Here is a 24,049-nt window from a genome sequence, read left to right as displayed (position 1 = left end):
CAGCCAACACAATGACACAGATTTAATGCTTCTACTGCAAAATCTCACTTTGTGATCTGCATTCTGCAAGAGCTCACTTGGCTCCAAAGGCTCAGCTGTCATCATGTCATCCTTTGAAACTTCTATCACATTAGGGGGGACCTGTCCCCCTCTGCCATCAGTCAGCTCTCCCTCAAATAAACCATCCTCATCCATATCTCAAAAGATACAAACCTTATTCTCCAGCAGCTACAGGAAGCTCTGCTTTAGGGTGCTTATTAGGACCATCAAAAGGGTCATAGCTGTATCGAGCTAAGAATACTTTAAATCTTGCAGGTTGTTGTCTTGAAGACTCTACAATTCAGGAACATTTGTTTGTTACTGATTCCTGGGTCTCATTTAGTCACCTCATCTAAAAGATATCAAGATCTGATTGCCCTGAAAGTGGTCTCGTAAAGTTGCCTGGATCTTTGTTCCAGTTGCTGGGTAGTGGAAGCAGTTCTGCTTCAGCCACTTTGCCTCCTGCTACGCTTCCAAAGAGCTTCCCTTCCTCAGAAGGCGGTTCTTATTTTGAAAGACATTGCATAGTCTCTCCAGGCTCCTCTGGGGTGCCAGTCCCTGCTGCCGGGCAGCCAGTCCTCTTCCTGCCCTCCTGCCTGCAACTGCTCTCCCACAGAATCACTGCTGCCTGCCCTTACTTCTGGCAGGGAGTTCAGACCATGCAGCATCATGTCTTCACCCACAGCCTCTGGCAGAACCTCTGTGCTGTCCCCTTCCTCCTGGAGGTAAGCATCTTTTAAACTCTTGCAGGTTTTTTCCCATCCTCTTTCCTTTGCTTATTAAATTGCCTTTATCTTTAGCCAGTGAGCAATTCATTTTTTATCTGCTTTGTCCCTGTCTGTGCAGCACTGGCTGGGGCCTGGGTGCGAGCTCACCCTTTCTTTGATGCTGCTGTGTTTCACTGCAAGGCAGCTGAAAACACAGTGATACATATGACTTTTCTACATAAGCAAATTCCTGCGTAGCCAATTAGATGTGATGTGATCACAGGTGGAAGGGGAAGCAATTCACCAAGTTAAGAATGAAAGAAACAGTCATCCCTGTGCTAAAAGAGCTGGAGAATCTACTAGGGCTTGTGCAGTGTTAACTTGAGCTGGAGTCTGTTATGTTCACTGTTAGTACAAAGGTAATCAATAGAACTCCCTTTTCTTTTCCTTGGAGGCAAAAGGGACTTAATGGATTTAGTTCTTCACAAACGGTTAAGAAATACTGCACTCAAGAGGAAAGGGGCCTGTATAGAGCACAATCACTTTATCCAAGTACATGACATACAAAATGCAGGAGGGAGAGAGTTTATAATTCTGTAGTGGATACTTACCTTACAGATCAAATGTCAAATACCAATCACCATACATAATTAATTGCTTTAAGATGCTTGTCATTAAAGATCTTAGAAACTAAAGGAACAAGAAAACCTACATAAAAACATCAATTTGTTGGCTGTTTTACAGGAGCAAGTATGTGCACTTTTTGAAATGCATTTTAGCTTTAATAATGCCAATGGAGAGGCATCTAATGAGTTAGGGCATTAATTACTTTTATAGGTTTTTATCTTAGTTGCTCCTGGAGATGAACTTTGCCCTTGTGTGTTACTGGCAGATCCTTTTAACATGTTCTAAATTAATTAGAAACTGTTTGAAATCTGAATTCTGTCTATATTCTGCAATATCCAAGGAATATTCAGCATATCCAAGGAATCCTGAACATAAGGAGTGGCCTGTTGGACCAGCACAGAGGTCCATCTTGCCCACTACTCTCTCCTTTCTGTGGCAATAGAGGTTGCTCTATTGAGGAACCAGTACGTAAGTTCCTGGTCTGCCCATCTAGTACTCCCAAGCATCCATAATTATGACCAAGCATCAATCAGAGATGTTAAATAATGATTCCATACCTATTCTATTCTAATCTGTTTGTAGACCTGTTACCCAGTTTGACTAGTTTCTTTTGCACCTGCTGACTATTGCCTTTACTGCAGCCTGTGGTAGGGATTTCCAGACATTAATTACCTGCTGTGACAGAAGGCACCGTCTTCTGGCTGCCAGTGGTGCCCGATGAGTCTCACTGTGCGCACCTTCCTTCTAGTACTGTAAGATCTGATAACTAACAACTTTGTATTCACCTTAGCCATTGCCTTTATGATTTCATAAGCCTTGATCATATTGATCATATTTTCTCAGCCTTCTCCTCTGTAGGTGGAAGAGCCCCAGCTGTTTTAGACTCTTACTAATGGCTCTATCTCACCCTCTGGATCATTGCGTCTGCCTTTTTCTTTACCTTCCGTAATTCTTTTGTATTCTTCAGGTGTATGGACTTGTCCCTCTTGTAAGCAAGATGTGAGGGTACCAAGGTTTTATACAGCAACAAAATTATCCTTACTCTTTCCTCCTCCCCTTTGTTTTTCACATCTTGTTTTCTTTCATGGCCATTTTATAACGGTAAAGAAGCAAGGAGAAATTTTTCTAAGGTTTCCAGGTGTTGGGCACTCTTGTGGCTCGTGTGTTCAGAAAGGCTGCTCACACAGTTTCTCTTTTAGAAGGTGAATTGTTATGTTCCCCAAAACAGCCGAAATGTGGTAGAAAGTTATCTTTGGGAATGAGCAGGCATAAATGTAGTGTCTAGTCCCTTGAAGGTATCGCAGAATAAGCATTAAAAGCTGTATTCTGGACACTCTTAAAACTCAAGTAAAAGAACAGATAGAACCTGGAAACCACATTAAAAAAGGTTAAAAAATGCAAAACCATCTGCAAAACTCAGTGTAACCAATACCTGGTCTTGGTGCTTACAGGGAAGTAAGAGGTATATTGAAATTCTGTCTGAAAGGAAACTCCTGCTGCTTCTTTGAAACTATACATGTCATGACTGCCAGCAACTTACCCAGGCAAGATGCAATATGGTTTCATAGCCCTTGTTCAAAACCAGGAGATGCACCAGTGTTAGCACCACAGGATCTACTCTGGATCAGCCTGAAACTAGATACTGAAAGGATCCAGGATACTGGCAACAGGTATGTGAAACATGCCTGGCTCTGTGTAAACTTCTCAGACACCTTGCTGTAATAAAGGATTTCAACATGAAGTGGCAACTTGTGAGGACAGCTGCACTCAACAGTGATTTCTTAAGACGTGGCTGGGCTATTGTTAGTTGTAGTGTGGGTGGTATTTTTGTCCTTGTCAAAGGAAATGTGGATTAATTTATAATTATCCCAGATAATTCTGACACTGTCTTACAAGCTATAAATTCGTGGATTAAAATTACATATAATCAATTTGGAATTCTCTGTGGTGCTTCTAGTTGTGTCTCTCGTGTGCGGTGGCAATGTGCCTCAGCGCAGGTGTGGGCTTGAATAACTATTTTGGGGGAAAAAATAGGTTAGAAAATACTTGGAGACATATGGTGGTCTTGGAAAATTATGCAGTCAAATGAAGATGAGATGAGGATATGAATAGAGTTCTGGCAAATAAAAAATCAATATAGTTTCTGAAGCAGCTTGGTTTTCATATTTGTAGACATCTGGAAAATAAGTTGTAAGAACCGTGCTTCCAAGTTACCATGGTATCACATTGAGGTGTTTCTGAATCATATGATCTGAGCTAGCCCTTTTATCCAATGTTGGCTTTTTTAAATCTTCGCCACCAGCATCCCATCTCAGCAGCACATCCAGAATCCTCATTAGAGTCTGCACCTTCTGTTTCCACACTGCGTGTCTCTGCCACGGGTACGTAGTGTGTAACTCCTGCAGCCAGTCAGCGCTCTCACTTGCTCTACAGCTCTCTGCTACTGCACCAGGATGCTCTCTGCCTCTTTCATTTTCAGTTGCCTCTGACTGCATTTTTCTTGAGTAAACTGGATGTACTAATCTTTAGATATTTAATAAAGTTACCACGATCTCCAAATATGTTTAATAATTATTTACAGATTATTTAATAATACCTATATGAAGCAGCTGCAGCATTAACTTGGTTCCTGTACGTGCTGTATAGCTTACTTCATTAACAAATGTTAATTAAGTTTTGGAGCAATAAGTACTATATTAATGCAAAATATTGGTTATCAGGTACTATCACTATATCAGGGGATAATTTGAAGATAACATCCTGGGCTTTACAATTAACAACTTCTGTTGCGTTTTTACAAGTCTTTGAAAGCCTCTTGTAATAACCATAACACTTCTTTTTCGGGTTGTCTGAGCCTGTAAAGCTTATTTTAGAGCTTAGAACCTTTTCACGTGACTTGTTCACAGAACAAGTGTTAGATTGAGGACATGATTAAGTGACATGAAGGGGGGGGAAAGGGAAAATAAGGCCACGCATCAGCAGAGCAGATTTTGGAGTAATTCCTGAGTACGCAGAGAACGTTTTTAGGAGCAGGTCAGGTGTCCGGACACACGTCTGGAGGCATTTCAGGTGTCATACAGCATGGTAACTTATGTCCCATATCTGCTAGCCCCGTGTCTTGGATACCCTAGGGCACCTGAAATGGTACTGGATGCTTATGGTCAGGTATCTGAACTGCTCCTGCAGCCATTGCTAGAGGCCAGCTGGGGAGGATCAGAGCAGGAGAGCACTTACAATTAGAGCTCCATTAAAGAGCTAAAAAGCACATGGCCATTTACAGCCTTGATTGACACTGACAGTGACATTATGTCCTCTTCCACAGCTTGCTTTCCTCAAGGAGATTGCGGCAGGGCACGGCAGGCTGGAAGTGCCGGGGTGAGGCTGGGCTGAACTGGCAGTGCTAAGGGCAGGGATGTACCTGGGGTGGTTTCTGTGGATCAGGTGCCTCTGATGGAACACACACACCCCCCCGGGTGTTTTAAGAAGCTAACCAATAACACGTGTGTGTTATTTGATAAAACCTGCAGCTACGCCTCGGTGTCCTTTTCCCCACAGTGACACTGGATTTGGGGTGATGACCAGTAAATAAAACAAGCCACGCCAGAACGTGAAAGCGTTGGGCTAGGATTAAAACCGCGCTGGGACAAAAGACATCCCCGAGCGCTGGAGGAAGGCGGGCAGCCGGCCCTCAGCGAGCGGCTGCCGCAGGAGCCCCGGCCCGGGAGGCTGCAGGCGGGCCCCGGCCCGGCGCGCACCTCTGCCCGCAGGACGGAGCCGCGCTGCCGCACAGGCGCGGCGCTGCCCGCCGCGGCCCGGCTCTGTGGGCAGCGCTGCGGCCGCCGGTGCGGGGCGGTGACCAGCGCGGCCCGAGGGGAGCGGAGCACAGCCCAACCCCGCCAGCCCGCCCCCGCTGCCGCCGCCGCCCCAGGAAGCGCAGGGCTGTAGCGCCCGGCCCGCCGCCGCCATGCATTGTGGGGCGGCAGCAGCAGAGCAAGATGGCGGCCAGCAGGAGGCTGATGAAGGTAAGAGCCAGCGCCGCGCCGGGCAGGGCCGGTGGGCGGGCGGCAGCGGGCACCGTTCTCCGCCCCGGTACCCCCGGGTGCGGGGGGCAGTGTTCCTTGCCGCGGCCCGGCGGGGCGGCCTCCTCCCGTCCCCTCGGTGGCACCCCGGGCTGGAGCGACCGGAATGGGAGCAGCCGGCTCCTAGGCCGCGGCCGTGAGGGGCCGCGCTGTCTCTCCCGCCGCCTCCCGGTGCTCTAGCAGCGCTCCGCGGCCCCCGGCCGCCCCCCGGCGCTGGGTGGGGGCACTCAGCGGCTGCCGCGGGCCGCAGCGGGCCGCCCCGTCCCCCTCCCTCGGGGGGCTCCTGCGGTGACTAAGCAAAGAGGAAGGGCCGGGGGGGGAAGGAAACGGAGCTGCCGGGACGCCTCGCCCCCCGGCCGGGGCGCTGCCCGGGGCGGTGTGAGGGGTCGCCCCGCCGGCGGTGGTGCCGCATCCGCAGCGCGGTCGCCGGCTCTGCCCGCGGGAGGGCTCGGCCGGGCGCGGGGCAGCGCCCTGTCCTCCCGCCCTGCGGGAAAGGGTTCGCCCCTGCCCCGCTCCCCCCTTGCTGAGGAACCTTCCCCGGGCGTTCATGGGTGAGATAATTTCGTTTTCGCTGTATGGGAGGGTGACCTCTTCCTTGTATGAGTAAGAGATTTATCGCGCTGAAACGTGGACCTGGGTTCAGAAGTTTCCTTATTCACTGCGGACGCGGTACTGTTTCTGTTTTCGCTGTGTTTGCTCGGAAGTGTGGCTGATACTCGTAAATGTAAACGCGGCCTCAGCTGGGCTTTAACCGGGAGCACGTTTAGTTTGTTGTGAAATACGGCTTGGGATTGTGTTTCTCCTCATTTAGCTTGAGGAGTACATACTTTCAGAAAATGGTGACCATTGACCCCAAAGCATGCGAGTTTATTCTATGTGTTGTGTATAATTGCCAGTTAACATCACAGACTGCGTGCAGTGGGGTTTGCCTGGGACGTGCATACACAGCGGTGTTAAATTTAGTCATCTGTAAAGTGCTGTGGCAATACCCTACAGTATTTGCATGCGAAGTGCCTGTAGCGTAAATCAATGAACTTCACAGGCTGGTCCTGTGAAACGTAGGGGGAAGACCCGGCAACTGTCGGGTGACGTTTTAGTCGTACTAAAACCCCTGTCCCTGTGGGGTGCAGTGTACCCCTGCGTTAGGATCTGACAGATACGGGGCGATTCTGTTAAATTTAGTATTTGAATATCAGGTTTGCAGCTGGCTTTGAGAACGTGGAGCCCTGGTGGGGCTGGGATGTGTAGAATGGTTGAAGTTGCGTTTCCTTAATTGTGCAGGTACATAATTAACCATTGCAGCCTAGTTATTTTTGAAGAAACAAATAGCTCAGCGGTGCTTTCTACAAAGCTAGTTTTGTTGTTTAAAATGGGCTGTGGAGTGATTAAACATTACCTGGTGGATACGTTGTGTGCAGTCATTCCTATATATTAAATTAGTAACAATTTAATTGTCCTGAAGGATCCTGATGAGAGGGCATTCATTTCTGTATTTCATTTTTGATAGTTATGTATTGGCACAGCTTTAGTTTTGTCATCAGTGTATCTATAGCTTTATACTGAAATGAGGTTTCCCTTAGTTTCTGATAGTAAACAACCATTTAATTCTGTATGCTTGCAAGCCAGCTTTTCTGCCTGTTTTGAACCAAAGTGTTAATTCTCCAAAAGCATGTCATTATTGTTCTGGTAGGGGAAACATATTTCCAATCATTCCTTCTTTTGAAATTTAAACTAGAACATTAAAATCTTGACATTAAAGTAAAAAAAAATTGTTCTTACTATCTGCAGAGCCTCTTGCTGTTCAGTCCTGCTCCTCAGTGCAGTTCCAGTGTCCTTCTGAAACGCTAGTTAGTGCTTTAATCTGCCACTGAAATGCTGTAAAAATGGATTTTGACAACATGACCTTCTTTTTTGGAGAACAGTGTGGCAGTTGCTGCTCGGAGGGAGGGGTCTAGGAAGGAAGGAGGCATCAGTCGCTTCCCTCTTAAATTTTTACTTTCATTTCTATTGCCTGACGTTTGTGGGTTGCATTTGTGTGTTTTGTGCCAGTTCAAGAGCTGTGAGGTGCTGCATCCCATGGTTTGTAAAGGCTATTCAGTAAGCAGCCACCTTCATGCCTTTTGGAGAGTCGAGTCACAGCCCAAATGGCTTTGAGTTTTGCCATTCAACTCGGTAGGAACAAGGTAGAGCTCTGGTACAGATGATGTAATCTGGGTTGCTGCAATGTGATGTTTCAAAGGTCCAGACTCTCATGTGTATCAGCTCAGTATCGTTAAAGTTCCAAATGCATAGACCTGCTTTAAAAAAGTCTTTCACGGTGGTGTTTTGCACTGTGGAAGAGTCTCTGGTGTGTCTTTCTCAGGGTTGTAGAATGAGTGTTTATAACTAAAGGAAGCAGAGGTTTTCAGTGTGCCACTCAATTATGTTTAATTTAGGATAAGCATTAACTGTCTTCTCTTCAAGCTAAATATCAGGTTTGTCTTCAGTAAGTGAGAACAAACTTTGACCCTTTTATAGGTCACATAAAATAAAACAATTACCATTTCCTTCAGGTCTTGCCAACATTTTGAAGTGCTGCATTTTTTCTGGGCTCGTGTCATGCATCGTAGCTATTGGTGTTAATCACAGTGGCTCAGAGAGGCTGCATGTAGTGAGCTCCTAATAACATGCTGTCTGCCTGTAGAAAACTGGGACTATGAGTATAGCTTTCCTCTTCCAGGTGGAAATGGGAGTCCTTTCCAGCTTCTGAAAGCCTTTGTATCTTCAGTTTGCAAGCCTCCTTGTGAAAGAAGCAGCACAATTTTGCCATTGTACCGTTCACTTTGAAACAGAAAGTCAAGTTATAACAAGAATAAGATTGTCTTGTTATCTCAGGGTCTGTTTGAGCAAATTACCTTTCCTAGGCCAAATACCTTATTTATGGCCTATTTTTGCAGAGCTTTTTACCATCAAATAGGCTAAGTGAAGTTCTCTGTGCTGATTCACAGAAATCGGTGGAGGTGTGCCCTTCCCAGGAGCTCTCCTAGGTTAGCGAAATGTGCAATAAACATAGCTAATGAATCATATTCCAGTGACATCTGAGGTGGAGTTTTGATCTGTGAGCCACCATTACACCTCTTCAAAGAGCCACAGTTGTCAGATCTTGACTCCTCATGAAATGTGAGAGGTGGGAATAAAGCAGTCTTTGTCAGGGATATGTTATGGATGATCTCTCAGGGTAAAAACAGACCAGTGTAGAGTAATTATATTTAGGGAAGGATCTAAGGCTGCTTCTTTGAAGGGAGCTCCTTTGCTTCATGACCCTTTCTCATGAAAAGCAGGCTGTCTCCAAACATGTATGATTGGGAACATAGATCTCCAAGAGACATGCCAGAGATTTCAGTGAAATGCTTTTCACAGTTGCCACCCGCTAATGTAAAACAAGCCGTTCTCCAGCTGAGATCCGTAGCCAAAAACTATGTGGAGAGGTAGTGGGTAGTTGTGAAGGGAAGGCTATTTCGGTGCTAGATAGTTGGAGTACTTGTCTGATGGTGTACTAGTGTGCGGTACTGAGATGCACCTTCAACGGCTGCGTTTGGAGGAGGCTGTCCTGTCCCATGTGTGGAGCTGCTCCCTTCTGTGTTGATGTGTGATGTGATCGAGCTGAGGTGTCTAAAGTCCTCGCTTTTGTTTTCTTGGGTGTAGTTGTTAAAAAGTATCTTTAGTATTAAAAATTGAAACCGGATTTGAAGCGTAAATAACACTTCAGATGCGTAGTGAGGTGTGCTGGCGATTGTTTTAATCTTACTGTGTTCATTCTGCTTCCACAATTGCAGTCAGACATTTATGCAACTGGTGAACTCTGTGGCAAAAGCCAGGTACACGAGGCCACACCCAGGTACCTGCTGTGGATGGCCTGTGATCTCCAGTATGCTGGGAGCTGGTGCACACTGTAGCCCTCCGAAAGAAAGGGGCTTTCAACAACTTTGGTATTCTAAATTGGCTCCAACACCATTTCTCAGTAACAAGGGAAATGTGGCTTTGAGCACTGTACAATTGTTCTGATGCAGACAGGAGAACGCTGATGCGTTTTCCCATTTTGAAACTGAGAATTGGCAAAAGGATTTTTAATCAAATGAAAATACCTTGCCAAAAAGCAGAATTACTCGGTCAATAGAAGACGGGAGCATGCAGGATTGTAATGTTGCAGAGGTAACTTGCTGATAGTTCTTGTAAGAGCCAGAATTTGGTTTGCTTTTTGGGTGGTTTTGTGGCTTTGTTTTGCTAAAGTCATGTTTTGTTTTAAGGTGTTTTAACACTTCTCTGTTTGAGGTTCAGAAAGTAAAACTGTGCCTTATCAGTGTTGGGGAGCCTGTTTATCTTTGTCAGGCTGCTTTTAGAGAGCGTGTTTATAAATAGGGAAGCACAAATTGTAAACAGTAGAGAGTCATGTTTTAGAGGTATTTCAGGAGACTTGGTTTTCTTTGGCATTTAATAGCATTTTGGGCTTGATGCAGAGCTTACCGAAGTCAATGTGAGCTCTTAGGCGTATTCCCATATTCCTGGATTGCACTCCTACAACTGCTTGTCTGCATTTTCCTATCTGGCTTGGTTTGTTAGAGAAGTCCCAACAGTTGAAAGATGGATGGCCAAAACAATTGCAGGGTTTTAAATGACTCAACTGCATTTTAAGCTGATGTAACTAATTTTCAATTTCAGAAACAGAATTTTGTGCTGAACACCACGAATGATTACACAATATTGCAAATCAAAGTTTTAAATCCTTATTGTATGAGAGGTAGCGCGTGCTTTTATGGCCACCTTCAGCGTTATACTTGGAGATCAGGCACCACCTCCGAAATGTTTTCTCCATTTCGTGCGCTGTGTGTAACACTGAATACAGCTAAACTGCAAACAGCCCCTCTCGAGAGCCTGTGCAATAAGGCTTTTCTGTTTCCCAAATGGGGAAGCCCAGTGCAGCAAGGTCACGTGCAAGGTTGATAACAGTGGGCATGAAGGCTGACTGAAGCCCTTATTGCAGTCCTTCAACCTTTAGTTACACTCCTCACTTGCTCCTTTAATTATGTTACTTGATGAAATGAAGGGGTGGAGGACAAGAAAAGGAATTAATCTATTTACTGTCTGCCTAGACTCTTAAGTAGTATTTTGAATTAAATATCTGGACTGTATCCTTTTACCACATAAAGTAATTTTTGTCCCTTTGGACTTGTTCAAGCCCATGTTAAATGCGGTGTCCACTCTTAATCTGTGCTGTTTGGAAGTATTTAGTAGCTCATTCACTTTTTTAGCAGCACATTTATAGTGTAGTTGTGTCTGCCTCTGGAGCTCTGAGGCAGTTCGAACTTTACTGTGGGGTTTGATACTTGCCAGAAGAAAAGAAAACAAAACGCCTCCCTTCACACCCTTAAATGAGTGGTGAATCTTATGGAGCACTAGATACAAGACCTCTAACAGCATGACTTAGGAGTATAATATTGCGTTGTGTTTGTGGGGACAGTAGAATGAAAACCAAGCTATTTGTAAGCAAGTCTGACATGGAATTGGTTAGTTGGGAGTGACATGAAATCTTAAACACTTTGGGTATAAGTGATTTCTCTTATAAATGAATTGGAATCTGTCTTAAGCATGGAGTTCAGGCAAGTCCTCTGCCAAGGTAGGTTTGATTCTCTTTGCAGCCCTGCCTGTGTGGGAGGAAAAGAATTGCCTCATTTATCCCCATCTATTCGTGTGTTGGACCCAAGGCAGCAGCAGCACAGGATATAGTCCTGATACACTGAAGTAATTTAGCACTTTCTTGATTCTGAAAGTGAATTCCTGCAAAGGCTTCGCAGGTCAGTGTAAAGAGGAAGATGTTTGAATTGTTTTCAGCTAGTTCTTTAGTGTCCTTTAGACTGTTTATTTCCCTCTCTCATGTGGTGGACTTGAGGGAAAATGGGGAGCAATTTTCATACTTGTTTTAAACTTTTCTTTCATTTCATATAGAGTTTTATAGTTTGGAATGATCTCTGTGTTGGATTCTCGCATTTCTTAATTCTGCATCCGTTTTTTTAACCTGAATCTAGTTATGAAATCAGGTGTTCAGTTCTCCTGTAATGCGAAGCCATGCTTTTCTAGTTTGTTCTATTAGCTTAGTAGCCACACTTGAATTGTGGAATCCCAGTATTCCCTCTTTCTGTGTCTGGGCAATAGTTCTCTGGGCCAGAAACGGTGTTAATGCTATCATCTGAACTCGTTCTGCATGGAAGCTGCACTCCCACTGGGACATTGTGGGGGCATTTCTGTCCTGTGGATAATGTTTTTAATGTAGTAACTAGAAAATTGTCCAAACCTGTTTTTCTTTCCTTCTTTTAGAGTGAAGGTACTTGTGATGCATGTTTATTTATGCTTAAATACCTAGTGGTTAATTAGCTTATTTTGTTCCCAGTGTTTGGTACATTACATCTAGTGTGGAATGGGATTTATCCCTTCTACATATTGTGGAGTAGTGGTTTGCCAGGACTTCGCAGTTCTGTATGTGTAGGAAGTGAACTGCTCACAACTGAGTTACTGTCCTGACCCTGATGGGAGAGATGGTCTGGTTCAGTCAGACGCTGCCTCAGCTGCTGCTCTGAGCACTCAGCACTACCATGAGGCAGTTTCAGTGGGCAGAAAGGATCTCCTATAGCTGTGATAATAAAGGTTATTTTCTTTTGAGTATTTTGGGTTGCTCTGTATCCCTGTAAATGTGCTCATGGGATTGCTGGGTGGGTTTAATATGTTTTCCTGCTGTAAGGAAATAGGATAATCCTCTGATCCTTTTCTAAAAAAAAAACAACCCCAAAACAAACCACCCAAACTGTGTGTGATGTTGCATAAATCTAACAGCAGTGGAATCTGGGGATTAGTCCACAGGCCTAGACTAAATAGTTGGGTGCAGTGTGATGAAGACTGTATTGGGCATCCGTTCAGCATCCAAGACTCTGAGGTTAAAACTATAGTGTTCTGAGTATGCTCTTGCTTTTGTGAGTGCAGTGGGTGGGAATCTAAATGTTCATCTGATGCGTGGCTGTCATGTGGGGTTTGTTGGGTTTTTTAATGTGCATTTGGAAATCTCATTTTCCCATTGGGTTTTTATCGTGATGCTAAGTTTATGCAAGAGATTACTGCAAGTATTAAATCTCTGCCAGTCGGATGCAGAAAGGTTTGATGAACACAGAGCTGGTTTAGGAAAAACACCTGGGCAGTAGAGCACTCATAGCAGGAAAACTGATCTTTCTTTGTTTTCAGGCACAGTGCCTTTGCTGTAGTTGGTGTTTTATCAGTGATACACAGCTCAGTTCTGCAAATGCACTAGTGCCCAGTGAGGAGCTATGTGCTGCAGAGTTCTCCAGTGTTGCTGTATAAGCAACATTTTTCCTAGCCTATGTGGACATGCAGGCATGTGCTTCAGTTTTGAAAGCACCAGGAAAGCTTTATATGTAACTATAGAGGACTTCTAAATTTGAATTCAGTTTGAGATACAAAAACACCTTTAAATGCATTTTACTTTGTTGTGTCTGGAACAGTGTTAATAACAATGTGGGGTTGTATTTTCCTGACACACAGGCGCACACACACATACACAAGTGGGTTTCTAATCCCTTGACTCAGAGAATTTTACTTCTCACAGCACACAATTTCGTTTCTTGTCTGTGTGGGCTGCACCACTGAAACCTCAAACTTCTTAGTGTTAAAGAAACCCACGTTGGCCTCTGAGTGTTTTGAAGAGTGGACATGAGCATCTTTCTTAATACTGTCACTAACTTACACTTTGTTTTTTCAGGAGCTTGAAGAAATCCGCAAATGTGGAATGAAAAACTTCCGTAATATCCAGGTTGATGAAGCTAATTTATTGACCTGGCAAGGGCTTATTGTTCCTGTGAGTATAGATCACTCTTTATTCCAGTGAGCTTTAAAATAAACTGAGGATCATTTCTCCCTCAAATCCATAGCTTAGTAGCACTGCTGGTGACCGTTAGATAATGTTTGCACCCTGACAATCTCTTTGATTTCTATAAACCCTGGCTTTCACAGCTGTGGGCTTGTGCAGAAGCTGGTTGTTCATAAATACAGTGTAAGTTTATTCAGCAGCATCTTAGACATACTCTGGGCAGTGAAATGTGCTCCTGGATTTCATTCTTGTCTCTTTTCAGACCTCTTGTGTGATCTCCCTGTCTCCTTTTATTTGAGTGTCTTCTGTGTTTGGTTTTATCCCAGACTGATAATGTTAGGAGGTTATTTCTTGCAACTAGCCTGAAGAAAAATCCATATGTAATTGAAAGGTCTGTGGTCAATACCTACTTGGATGCTTCCTTATTGTAGGCCTGGTCCAACATGGGGCCACAGCTGGCAAGCGCTGTGGACTCTGCTGGCACCGGGTTACTTGGGAGGGGTGTTGGAAGCAGGGAGCAAATGAAGTTTGTGGTTTATTACATTAAGCTTAAAGTACAATTTCTTTAAAAAAAAAAGATGAAAAATTTTGTTTACTCCTTAATTTTTTTTAATCGACTGGCTGCGTTTCTAGGAGAAAATTGAGTACTGGAAAAGGTTTGATGCCAGGAAAGGGCTTAGGTTTTCAGAAGTGAGCTTTTAAAAGGAAGTCTCTTTATTTAGGCATTAATTAAAAAACACAATTCATATTTTTAAAAGCACTGCAGTCTTGTAAGAGAATGTTTGACAGAAGTAGATAACTGCTGTATCGGTCAAATAGAGAGGGGAAAGCAGGAAATCTGGTATATTAAATTCATTGGTTGACAGTCAACTTGTTTTTTTCACCTCTTGTAATTTCTGCTGTCATGGCCCGTGCTCCCTTTGTTACATGAGCTACTTCTAAGCCTGCAGCAGTAGAGGCTGTGCCACTACTGGGCATTGGTTCTGCTTTTCATTGGGAGCTGCCTGAATGGTCACCCTGAAACCACAACCAGTGGCAATCTGGTTTTGTATTATAAGACCTTGAGACATCTCTTTAGCAGTGCTGCTGCTTTGTTAGTTGGAGGCCATTCCTGAATTCAGGTCATGCATGCTGAGGTAATGGCTAGGCCTTTAAATACTGTAGAACACCTTTAGTTTACTGCTTACTTATATTCCCGGAGGAGTTCCTTGGAGTGGCTGAGGCTACCCTTGCAAATAAAGCAAGCGGGATTTGACATTAAAATATGACAGATCTTTAATAAGCCACTTGGATATTTGTGGTTCATGTGTAACAGTTTGCTGCTTTGATAAAACTGTGAAGCAGTACAAGACTGGTAAATGTGAATGATAAAGCAAAACACCAAAATATTTATTCCTGTTAAAATCCTCAATATATGGTGTACAGCATCTATTTTAACAGTTTCTGCTCACTAGAAACCTACTGTTTGTTTTGCAGAAGTTCACATTTTAAGTGTTTAGATGCCGCAAACGATGCTTCATACCTGCCTTGTGGTCTATAACAGGCCCTGTTACAGAGGAAATAACCTTAAATTTACTAATGATTGCTCAAGTTAAGAGGGAATTTTGTCATGAAATTACAATTCCTATAGTAATTAATTGTTGTGTTGTAAGTGTTCAAAGAGTATGGTTTATTATTTTCAGGGTACGCTATAGAAGATGCTTTAGTCTTAGCATAATTTTGTAGCTGTTGCAATGCTGCAGTTGATGGCTTCAAGCTCTAATGCACAAGCTGGTTGTCAGTTCAGTTTTTGCTTTTGAAGGTTTACATGCTGCTTCCATTTTAGAAAATGTTCCTGCTTTGTGTTTAAAGATCTATCACTCCTACTTTAGCAGGACTAACCAGTTATCAGTTGTTATAACTAGGCATTACTTTGGTTAGCTGCTTAATGAAGGTGTGAGAGATGCAAAGGTTGGTATTTTTACCAGTGTTCATCCAGAATTATTGCAAGCAATACTGCTTTAAAAGGTTTTGTTGTGTGTAACATACTTTGTTCTTCCGAACCACCGATAGTTCTTAAGGGTGTTTACTCAGTTGAGAAGCAAATTGAAGACAGCTTGTCAACTCCTTTTCCTATTCCGTAGAATAAGATAGTTTATGTAGTTTGTACTGTGCATGGTAAAGGTACACTGATTTCAACATCAAAACAAGTCTATCTGCCCCAGGCTCCATGTTCTTGTCAGGTACAGTTGGTGTACTGTGAGTTTCATGTCACTCAAGCAAAGCTGCTTGCTATGGACAAACTTTTGCAGACTAAGAATACTCCAAGTGAGTGTTAGTTATGTTTGTCACTTGTGGTTTAGTATTTATGATTCTGCTTCTCTCCCTTGTCAGTGTCAAAACAAATACAGCAAATAATTGGAGACTGATTGCTTGCATATTCTGGTTTGTCTGTTGAAAACACAAACAGCTCTTTACATACATTTTTTGTTCAATTTATTGGTGGGTTATAGTGAAGGACTATTCTGACTGAAAGTCAAGCAGAAAATGCACAGTTTTAAGCCAGGGCAGTCCCCATATCAGTTCAGTGAACATCCTCACAAACTATACCATGTGAGGGAGACAAGAGCAAGTGAGCTGCAGGGGAAGAGGGCACTAACTGCTTCAGTTGTTACCACCACCACAACTTACTTGTAAAACTTCCAAAGTATTTAGGGTTGCTTGGATAAAAAGTGGTTTTCAAGCCACTCCAGTTACCTTTCCTTGACCACAGAAATCATTGCCGTACTTAGAAACGCACAGCCAGGGGTCTCCATATGGATAAAACTAAAACTAAATGTGTTCTGTTGAACAGTATTTTAATAGAATGCTCTTCACCTCCAAATATTAGTATGCCTTTTTCAGCTCCTGGGGTGGGTTTGATTGCAGGGAGTGGTTTGGTTGCTCATGAAGAATGTGTGTGGTTGTACTTCACACTAACTGGAAACTTTCATCCTTTGATTCTTGTTCCCAGAGTGTTTGGAAAGGCTTCATGCCATAGTTACTGTTTTTGGTGCAGAATGGTGTTTTCATAAGCTTTACATGTAGCAATAGTTTATTTTTCTTCTGCAGTTAGCATCTGAAGCACTAACAATAGTCTCACAGGTTTTCTAAATGAGATTCTGGGCATTGTTTTTTCTGTTGCAGCATGAAGCACTACTTGGCTTACTTCAGGTTTCTCTCATCGTGCTCCTTCAGCAATGATCTGATAAGAGTGGGTGCTAAAACTGCGTACAAATTCAGAATGTTCTCATCAGCAGACGCAGTGAATATCTATCTTTAGTGCTGTTGAATACTCAGCACATTTCTGTGTAGTCAGCACAAAAATGTTCTCGGAACGTACAGGGAAATCTGACAAATCAAATTGCTTTGCTGTGTTGTGAGACACATAAAATAGCTAGGTTTAGAGAGAGCAATTTTCCTTGTCAGCTTCCTGTTTGTATCTCAAAGGGTTTACACTGCTTTTTGGAACACAAAGTTGGGAGTGAAGCTACCTAGTAGATAGGACTTTGACTTTGGAGTAAATGGGACTGGATGCTTTCTTACCAGTAGAAGTGTCAGCTGATTTCAGGGTGAACACAGAGGTAGAGGCTGTCGTGCCTTTCTCTTACCAAGTAGGTTTTGATGTTTCCTGATGCACAGATACAGCAGTATGTGTTGGAAAAAAGTGCCTTTAGAAGAGGTCATTTGATTGATAGAAGCCCGGAGCATGCTTTTACTTAATTGTATCCATTAGAATATGCCAGATTCTTGACATTTTGCCTTCCTGTTGCAGGACAATCCTCCGTATGATAAAGGAGCCTTCAGAATTGAAATCAACTTCCCAGCAGAATATCCATTCAAACCTCCTAAGATTACATTTAAAACAAAGATCTATCACCCTAACATCGATGAAAAGGGGCAGGTTTGTCTGCCAGTAATTAGTGCTGAAAACTGGAAGCCAGCAACCAAAACTGACCAAGGTAGGACTCCATGTGGAGAAAGAGCTGGGTATCAAAACCCGTATATTGTGTTTAAATGTAAAGCTCGTCATCTGGTCACTGCTCTTATGGCGTATTCATTGTCATAAGATTTGTGTCATGAGTCAGGTGATGTGAGCAACTCTTGTGGAATCTCGTTTTGTTGTTGGAACGTAAGGTGATGACGCGGACGCGTGGCACTGCCTCCTCTGGAAACCACAACACTCTTCATGACTGAGCAGTTTATCACGGGCGTGTGCTCAATGTGCCTAAAAACTCCGGTGGGATTTTGTCAGGGGATTATTTCCTGTTTCTTTTTAAACAGAAACTTTATAGTTCAGAGGTGTTCATGATGTTCCTGTACCTAAGGACCTAAACCTCAAGGCTTTGTGTAGCTCTCTGCCGTGTGGCTCCGTGATTTGAACATAAGGTTTGAAATACATAGGGAGTCGTAAACAAAACCTGATGCCATAATGCAAATAAACTCTTGGATCTTAAAAGATCGCTGCTGTGAGGTTTGCTGTGTCGAGTGCCTTTGGGTAAGAATTCAAACACTTTAAGGAAAAATTTCATCAGGTTCTGTGGCAGACTGAGAGTGGGATCCGAGTTGGGTTTTATTTCTGTTGTTGTTGCTTCCCTTTAGTTGGGGTGAGAATGTAATGTTTTCGGTCAGGTAATGATTGGTTTGATATTAAGCATTTATTATTTTACCTGTAGAAAGAGCAAACATCCTTGAACTGTGTATTTTTTAATAACACTAATTCAAATGAGTAGTGTTCATTACAGGAGCATCAGTGACACAGAAGTGTTTTCCTCTGTAGGAAGAGGTAGTTTCTTCTTTCAGTCCTCTGTAAGGTTATTTTCACTTGAACTGTGTTGCTGATAGTAGGCGATGCTGTACGGGAAATTGTTTTTTTCTGTGTGCTAACAAAACTACTCACAGTTTGCATGATTTTGCCACAAAGATGAAATGGAAAAATCCCTGTAGTTGTTTCAGTAAAGACCAAGCAGTTGCATGTTGGGGAAAGCCAAAGGGGCGGCAAAAAGAACCTGTGAAATAGGTCAGTGAGGATCTTGCCATTTGTGGTTGATTAATTCCCGATTATACAGGACAAAGATCCTTGGAAGGCATGAAATGGAAACGATATGTAGCAGGTTTCTGTTAACACCTTGGCACTTCTCTTGTGAAGTAAAGGCACCATACGTCTGCCTAGCTTGAAATGCAAGTGGCGTTAGTTGTGGAACTGCTGAAACAGTGGTTTGCATGCAGGAAGTAGTCAGTGTCTCCCTGAGAAAGAGCAGTTCCTTTTTTAACTGAGTGAATAAAAGCTGTGCTAAAATCAGAATCTGGAACAAGCCCTGGGTACCAAAATACTGCAGATCTCTCCATTTCTGCTGTTTTCTGGTCTTCCATCTGTCTTTTAACTCTTTCTTCAAGAAGTTGTTTTAGTGTCAGCATCTGTTGTTACTACATGGTTGTATGAACCTGCAACAATGTTATTACAGCCTTGCTCAAGTGCCTGTTCCCTTTTCTCCTGAACTCTTCTGCACTGAGAAATGAACTCCAGTAATGCAAGGTGATAAGTGTAGCATCCAAGTGTTTGGTTTTGATAATCAGTTGTCAAGAACAGGGAGAGATTAGGTTCAGTGTAAGTCACTGATTTGCCTTTCATGGACTAAACGTGCATCTTACTGCTGCACTTTCTATTAGTTTATGCTTACTATTAATACAGACCTTTGTGGTGTCATTTTTAAATGCTGTGGGTATTGAGGAAGCTCCTCAACAGCTTGTGTGCTTACACAGTAACACTTTCTCTATAGTGCTTTAGCAAGTTTGTTCTCAGTGAGAAGAGATTGTTGCATGTGGTATTGATGCTGATTTCATAAGTAATGATCAGTATGATGACAGTTGTTAGAAGTCCAGGACTGGTGAGTTCCTGCCAAGTGAGCTAGTATCATTTATAAATTCCTTAGGTAGCTGTTGCAGTTTAAGCTCTGGTTTGTGGTAAGAACTGTTCCTGTTCAGCAGTATAGTGATGGGTGTGCTTCTCTGGATTTTGAGTGTTTGTTTTGAGGTGTCTTCCCCATTCCTGTCAGATCAGGGTGGAAAAGAATATGAGCATGAAAAAAATCAGTGCTCTTAAAGAAGCCACTCTGGTATCCTGGCATCTACTGGTGGAGTGACCAGCATTGTAGGAACTGACACTGCAAAAGTAGGGAGGATCCACTTAAACTGCAAAGCGGCAGCTTCAGAACAAGCGACGGGCTCTGATGTGTAGCTCAATTGTGGAGCTCCCTGTGGCTAGCGGGTTGGTTTGTTTGGGGAGCACAGCAGGAGGCAGCTGGCTGTACCATGCGATGCACAAAGGTAACAGTTCTGTTCCACTTGCTTCGGAAACTCTTGGGGTGCTGCTTTGTGTTACTCTGGGTAGCCCAAACTTATCTCAAATGCAGTATTAATATTGTTGCACAGCAAAGTGCGTTTCCTGTGTCCACACTTTCTGTAGACTTGCCCAGTTACACGTGTGCCTGTTAGCAGATGGACATGGGAGCTCCCTGCCTGCTGTGACCTGTCTGGCTTTAATTGGTTGGGAGAATGTATATGGGGAAAATGTAGCAATAAATGTCACTGTGGGGTGAGGTTTGCTGCCTGAGCGTTGAGTATAGCTCAGTTACTTTAAGAATGACATTTCCTTTGAAAGTGATGGGGAATGTTGATGAAATGGCTGTACACAGGGGGGTGAAAAGCATCCTGTAGTTCTTACCCATCTGTTTGCCCAGCGTAGGTGGCTGGGCCAGTGGATGCATTTGGCAGTTCAGAAAAAAGGGAAGAGTTGTTCCCTGTAAGTAACAGTTGTAGATAAAGAAAGCTGAGAAATGGTTTCCAAATGCAGTCTGGTTACAGCTGTGTTATTGTGACAGGTGATAGGAAAAATGCTTCACGATGGAAATCCCCTCGTCACCCAAGCCCTTTTAGATGGACTTGTCCATGAAACACAGGCTCTTCCTTAGCCATAGTATTTTGGATGGGATGCCAGTTACATGGGAAATAGTTTGTAGTGTGTTTTGGTCTCCATTCAAGTTTTGTTTACAAGTAGGATTTTCTGGTGTTCATTCACAGTCCTTGAACTCAATCTTGGCACATTGCTATGGCTCATTCATACCCAGGTTTATGGGACGTATTTAAAGGCAGTTAAAGCTCTTTTCTCACTGGGGAATTTTGCTTGCACTTTGATGTTTTCGAAATGAACCATCTTGGCCTGACGGTGTTTATACTTCTTTTGACAGTAATCCAGTCCCTCATAGCACTGGTGAATGATCCACAGCCCGAGCACCCCCTTCGGGCTGACCTAGCTGAAGAATACTCTAAGGACCGTAAAAAATTCTGTAAGAACGCTGAAGAGTTTACAAAGAAATATGGTGAAAAGCGACCAGTGGACTAAAACCTGACACAGTTGGTGTCAGCAACGTATGATAGAAGATCGGAGCAGTGCATTTGAGACACCCCGTAAAGCAGGACTCTATGGAAAATTGACAAGTGCCACCTTTCGGTGTTAACTTGTGGCTGTTACTAACTTTCTACAGTTTTCTTAATCAAAAGTGGGCTAGGTAACCTGTAAAGAAAGGATTAAAATTTAAGATGTTCTAGTTCTGCTTTCTTTGTTTAAAAATCACTGCTTCAATATACTTTAAAGTATGCTGTTTTCTTTTTCTTGTCAGAATTTATCAAAAATATCTTAGACTTATATTCTGCCCTTAAATTGAAAAGGTTGCGGCTGTCACTTATTTTTTCTGCAGTTCCCACTATCTTGAGTTCACTCAGTTCTTTATTGGATTTTATCCCCCTCCCCAAGCCGATGTCTTAGGAAAGAATATCCCAGTTCTGGCAGAAAATGATTGAGTGTTTGGCAGTTTTGTTTACTTTTCCTTCCAAATGTTGCACTGTGCTTTGTGGGACTTGCTGCAAGTTCCCCTTAACTTCAGTTTGTAACATAATAAATCAACAGATCCCACAAAACCAATCAGAAATAATGTCCAGGTCTCATGTAAATCTGGCTGATGTTACCACCAAATGTTTATTAAACGGGGAAACCCAAGTTTTTGTGTGCGTCATTGAATTAAAATACGGCTCATGTCCTGCTTTTGGAAAACTTTGGGGAAAAAAATTCTATAGCAAGTGAGTAGTGGAATGTGATTACAAACTTCTTTCACTTCTGTTCCTAACACCTCTGCAGAGCAGCTGGGGACGCGCACCCACAGAACAACAGCCCAACCAGTTCAGAAGAGTTTCAGAAACTGGGGACCAAGAGGTACCAAAGCGATGAACTGTGTTTTGAGTTAAAAATTGGTCATCTGGAGATGCTAATTTTGAATTCAAGTACTAAATCTGGCAGCACTGCTGCCCATCTTGGAACACTTCTCCATCAGAATGCGTAACAAATATCCATGTATTAATGGGATGGCACTTGTGCCATGTGCCAGCCCAATTGCTGCACAGCTCTGACTGAGAATGGGAGGAGAGCAGGGCTGAGCACTGACCTGTAAGGGAGTGCGCTTCGCTGCTGCTGCTCCTGTGTTGTGAAACCACACAGGTTAGATGATGTAATGAGTGCATCAGGTCTCATTGTGTCATTCTAACCTCATCAGGCAGAGCTGTGTTCCTGCTGCTGCCGGGCCCCCTGCAAATGCTGAAGGGGGAAGCCCTTTCCGCTCAGAACTGCGCGTCCTTTACTGCGCCTGTTGCTTTCTGCCTACGCCACTTCTTCCCCAGCCTAAAGCGTGACCGTAGCTACAGTCAAACTGCCATGCAGTCAAACTGCCGCCTCCTCCCGCCTCTTGAACTTGGGTAGGTTACTAAGCAAATCTCCACAAATCCACAGGGATCGGGGAGCACATATCATTGTGATATGCAGGAAGCTGAGTTAGAAAATCCCTCGTACCCAGGTGGTTGTCTGCACTCCTAAATTCAGATTTAATACAGCCTCTGCCTTTGCAACCTTTCAGAACTAGTGTGTCAAGCAGTAGGTCTCTTTTGGTTTTAATGTCTTGTATATTTGCTATTTCTTCATTCATCCCTCCCATCCGGCTTTCATTTCGACTTAGTGTAAACAATGACAGCTCAGTACCTCACCTCTGAAAGTACTTTGTTTTTATAAGTTAGGAAGCTAAGACATTCTATGTTTTAAGTGTTCTTAGACAGATTCTTTGGCAGGTAAATAAACCACATTCACCTTATTTACATGAAACTTGCATTTCCTGAGTGTTTTCAGGCTTGTGAGAGCACTGTCTATTACCAGATTTTCACATCTCTTGTGTCTTCATTTGCAGAAAGTTGGTACTGATTTTGTTTCATTCACGCTCGGATTCATAATAAAACAATGCCAAATTATCTGTCAAGCTGAAGTGTGTAACTTCCGCATCACGTGAGTCACTGTACCTTCCGATCATGTCTGTGGGCATGGAAACTCGCCATCCTTGAGATTTTATTTAAAACAAGACTGTAGCACTAGTTGGCTGCCCTCGTTACTACTCAATCGCATACTTTCTGGTTGTGAGCCTCTCAGGTCAAAGACTGCGTTTCTCTGAACCGGTGTGACTCGGATGCCGTTGAAGGGAGCTGGAAGGGCTGTGTAACACGAGGAGCTCCAGTCCATCCCTGCAGGCCTACAGCAGCGCTACACCAGCTATTCCGATTTCATCTGCAAAGGTCACATAGAAGACAGATATTGCCATCAGTTCTCTGGGTGTGCTCGGCATAGTTCATTTTCTAAACTACAAGATGTGTAACCCAAGTGATGGCTTTTGTTTGTAGGCAGCCCTCTGGAAAAAGATCAGATACTGTGCTGTATGCTTGAAGTCTGAGGAAAATAAATCACAGTATGAAGTCCTATGTTAACTCAGGAAATCAAGCTCTTGTTCTCTCCGGTTCCCTAAGCCATGCTGAATTCTAAACGTGCAGTTTAATATCCAAAATACAACATGCTGGTAAAACTACACCCAGGAGTACTGGTATAGGCTTCCTGCAATTCCATTCTGCTACCCTAATAAAAATTTGCTCTCAAAGGCTTTGTGGCATGGTTTTCTTTTCAGAAAGGGGGGATTTAGACTTTTTTTTTTTTTTAAGTGTTCTGGTATAGTGATGCTCCTCCTTTATCTCTGTGTGCTTTCGGCAATTTAAAAGTTCCCTGTTTCAAAGTCTTTTAGTAGCTCTTTATTAGTTTCTCTATTTAAAACTCCCTTGCATTTAAAAGAACACTCTGGGTTCAGCGCTGTTCATTTAAAAACAACGAATTTGCAAAATGTAACCGAGGTAAGTCTGCTGTCATGTTTCAGTGTTCAGCTAACAGCGCCCAGGGCATGGGTAACGTCCTGATGGCTGTGATGAGAGCACATCCATTGTTTGGAGCCGCTTAAATGTTAACAGATGTTCGTCAGAACACGGTCACAGAACGTGAACTGGGTTCTGGTATTAAATAGCCGGGGTTTATCCCTGCACGATAGCAAAATACCGTCAGTCACTAGGTGGCTCTCACGGGCTTCGCTGTGCCGGGGGCCGCGGCTGCTCCGAGCAGGTCTGGTCCCTGCCGGGATTTATTCGTTCTCTGTTACCACAGAGCAGGAACTTCGACGTCGAACACCGACGGGCCCGGCTTCAGCCATCGAGTCACGCCAAAAGACTCGGCTCTTTGGTGCTGCCAGAGGGGGTGTTAA

At 43.5% G+C, this 24,049-nt stretch overlaps 1 protein-coding gene and 1 long non-coding RNA gene across 2 annotated transcripts in view; both read left to right on the top strand.

The window, feature by feature from the left end:
- LOC130600250 (uncharacterized) overlaps positions 1 to 4,784 on the top strand; it is a 217,446-nt gene extending 212,662 nt beyond the window's left edge. The window contains exon 5 of the long non-coding RNA XR_008972413.1: positions 4,696 to 4,784. This is a non-coding gene — a long non-coding RNA (uncharacterized LOC130600250). The remainder of the gene's footprint in view (positions 1 to 4,695) is intronic.
- Positions 4,785 to 5,285: 501 nt separating this feature from the next.
- On the top strand, positions 5,286 to 23,401 carry UBE2L3 (ubiquitin conjugating enzyme E2 L3). The gene is made up of 4 exons (XM_057411367.1): positions 5,286 to 5,395; positions 13,254 to 13,349; positions 17,155 to 17,341; positions 20,627 to 23,401. Exons 1-4 carry the CDS (start codon positions 5,369 to 5,371, stop codon positions 20,779 to 20,781), a joined length of 465 nt encoding a protein of 154 aa, XP_057267350.1. The 5' UTR covers positions 5,286 to 5,368; the 3' UTR covers positions 20,782 to 23,401.
- Positions 23,402 to 24,049: the final 648 nt, after the last annotated feature.

Source organism: Pezoporus wallicus, unplaced genomic scaffold (genome assembly GCF_028554395.1).
Source record: "Pezoporus wallicus isolate ANWC-B61680 ecotype Strahan unplaced genomic scaffold, APGP_CSIRO_Pwel_v1 contig_6401, whole genome shotgun sequence".
Lineage (NCBI taxonomy): Eukaryota > Metazoa > Chordata > Aves > Psittaciformes > Psittacidae > Pezoporus > Pezoporus wallicus.
Note: the sequence above shows the minus strand (reverse complement) of the source record. Positions and strands in the feature narration are given on the sequence as shown.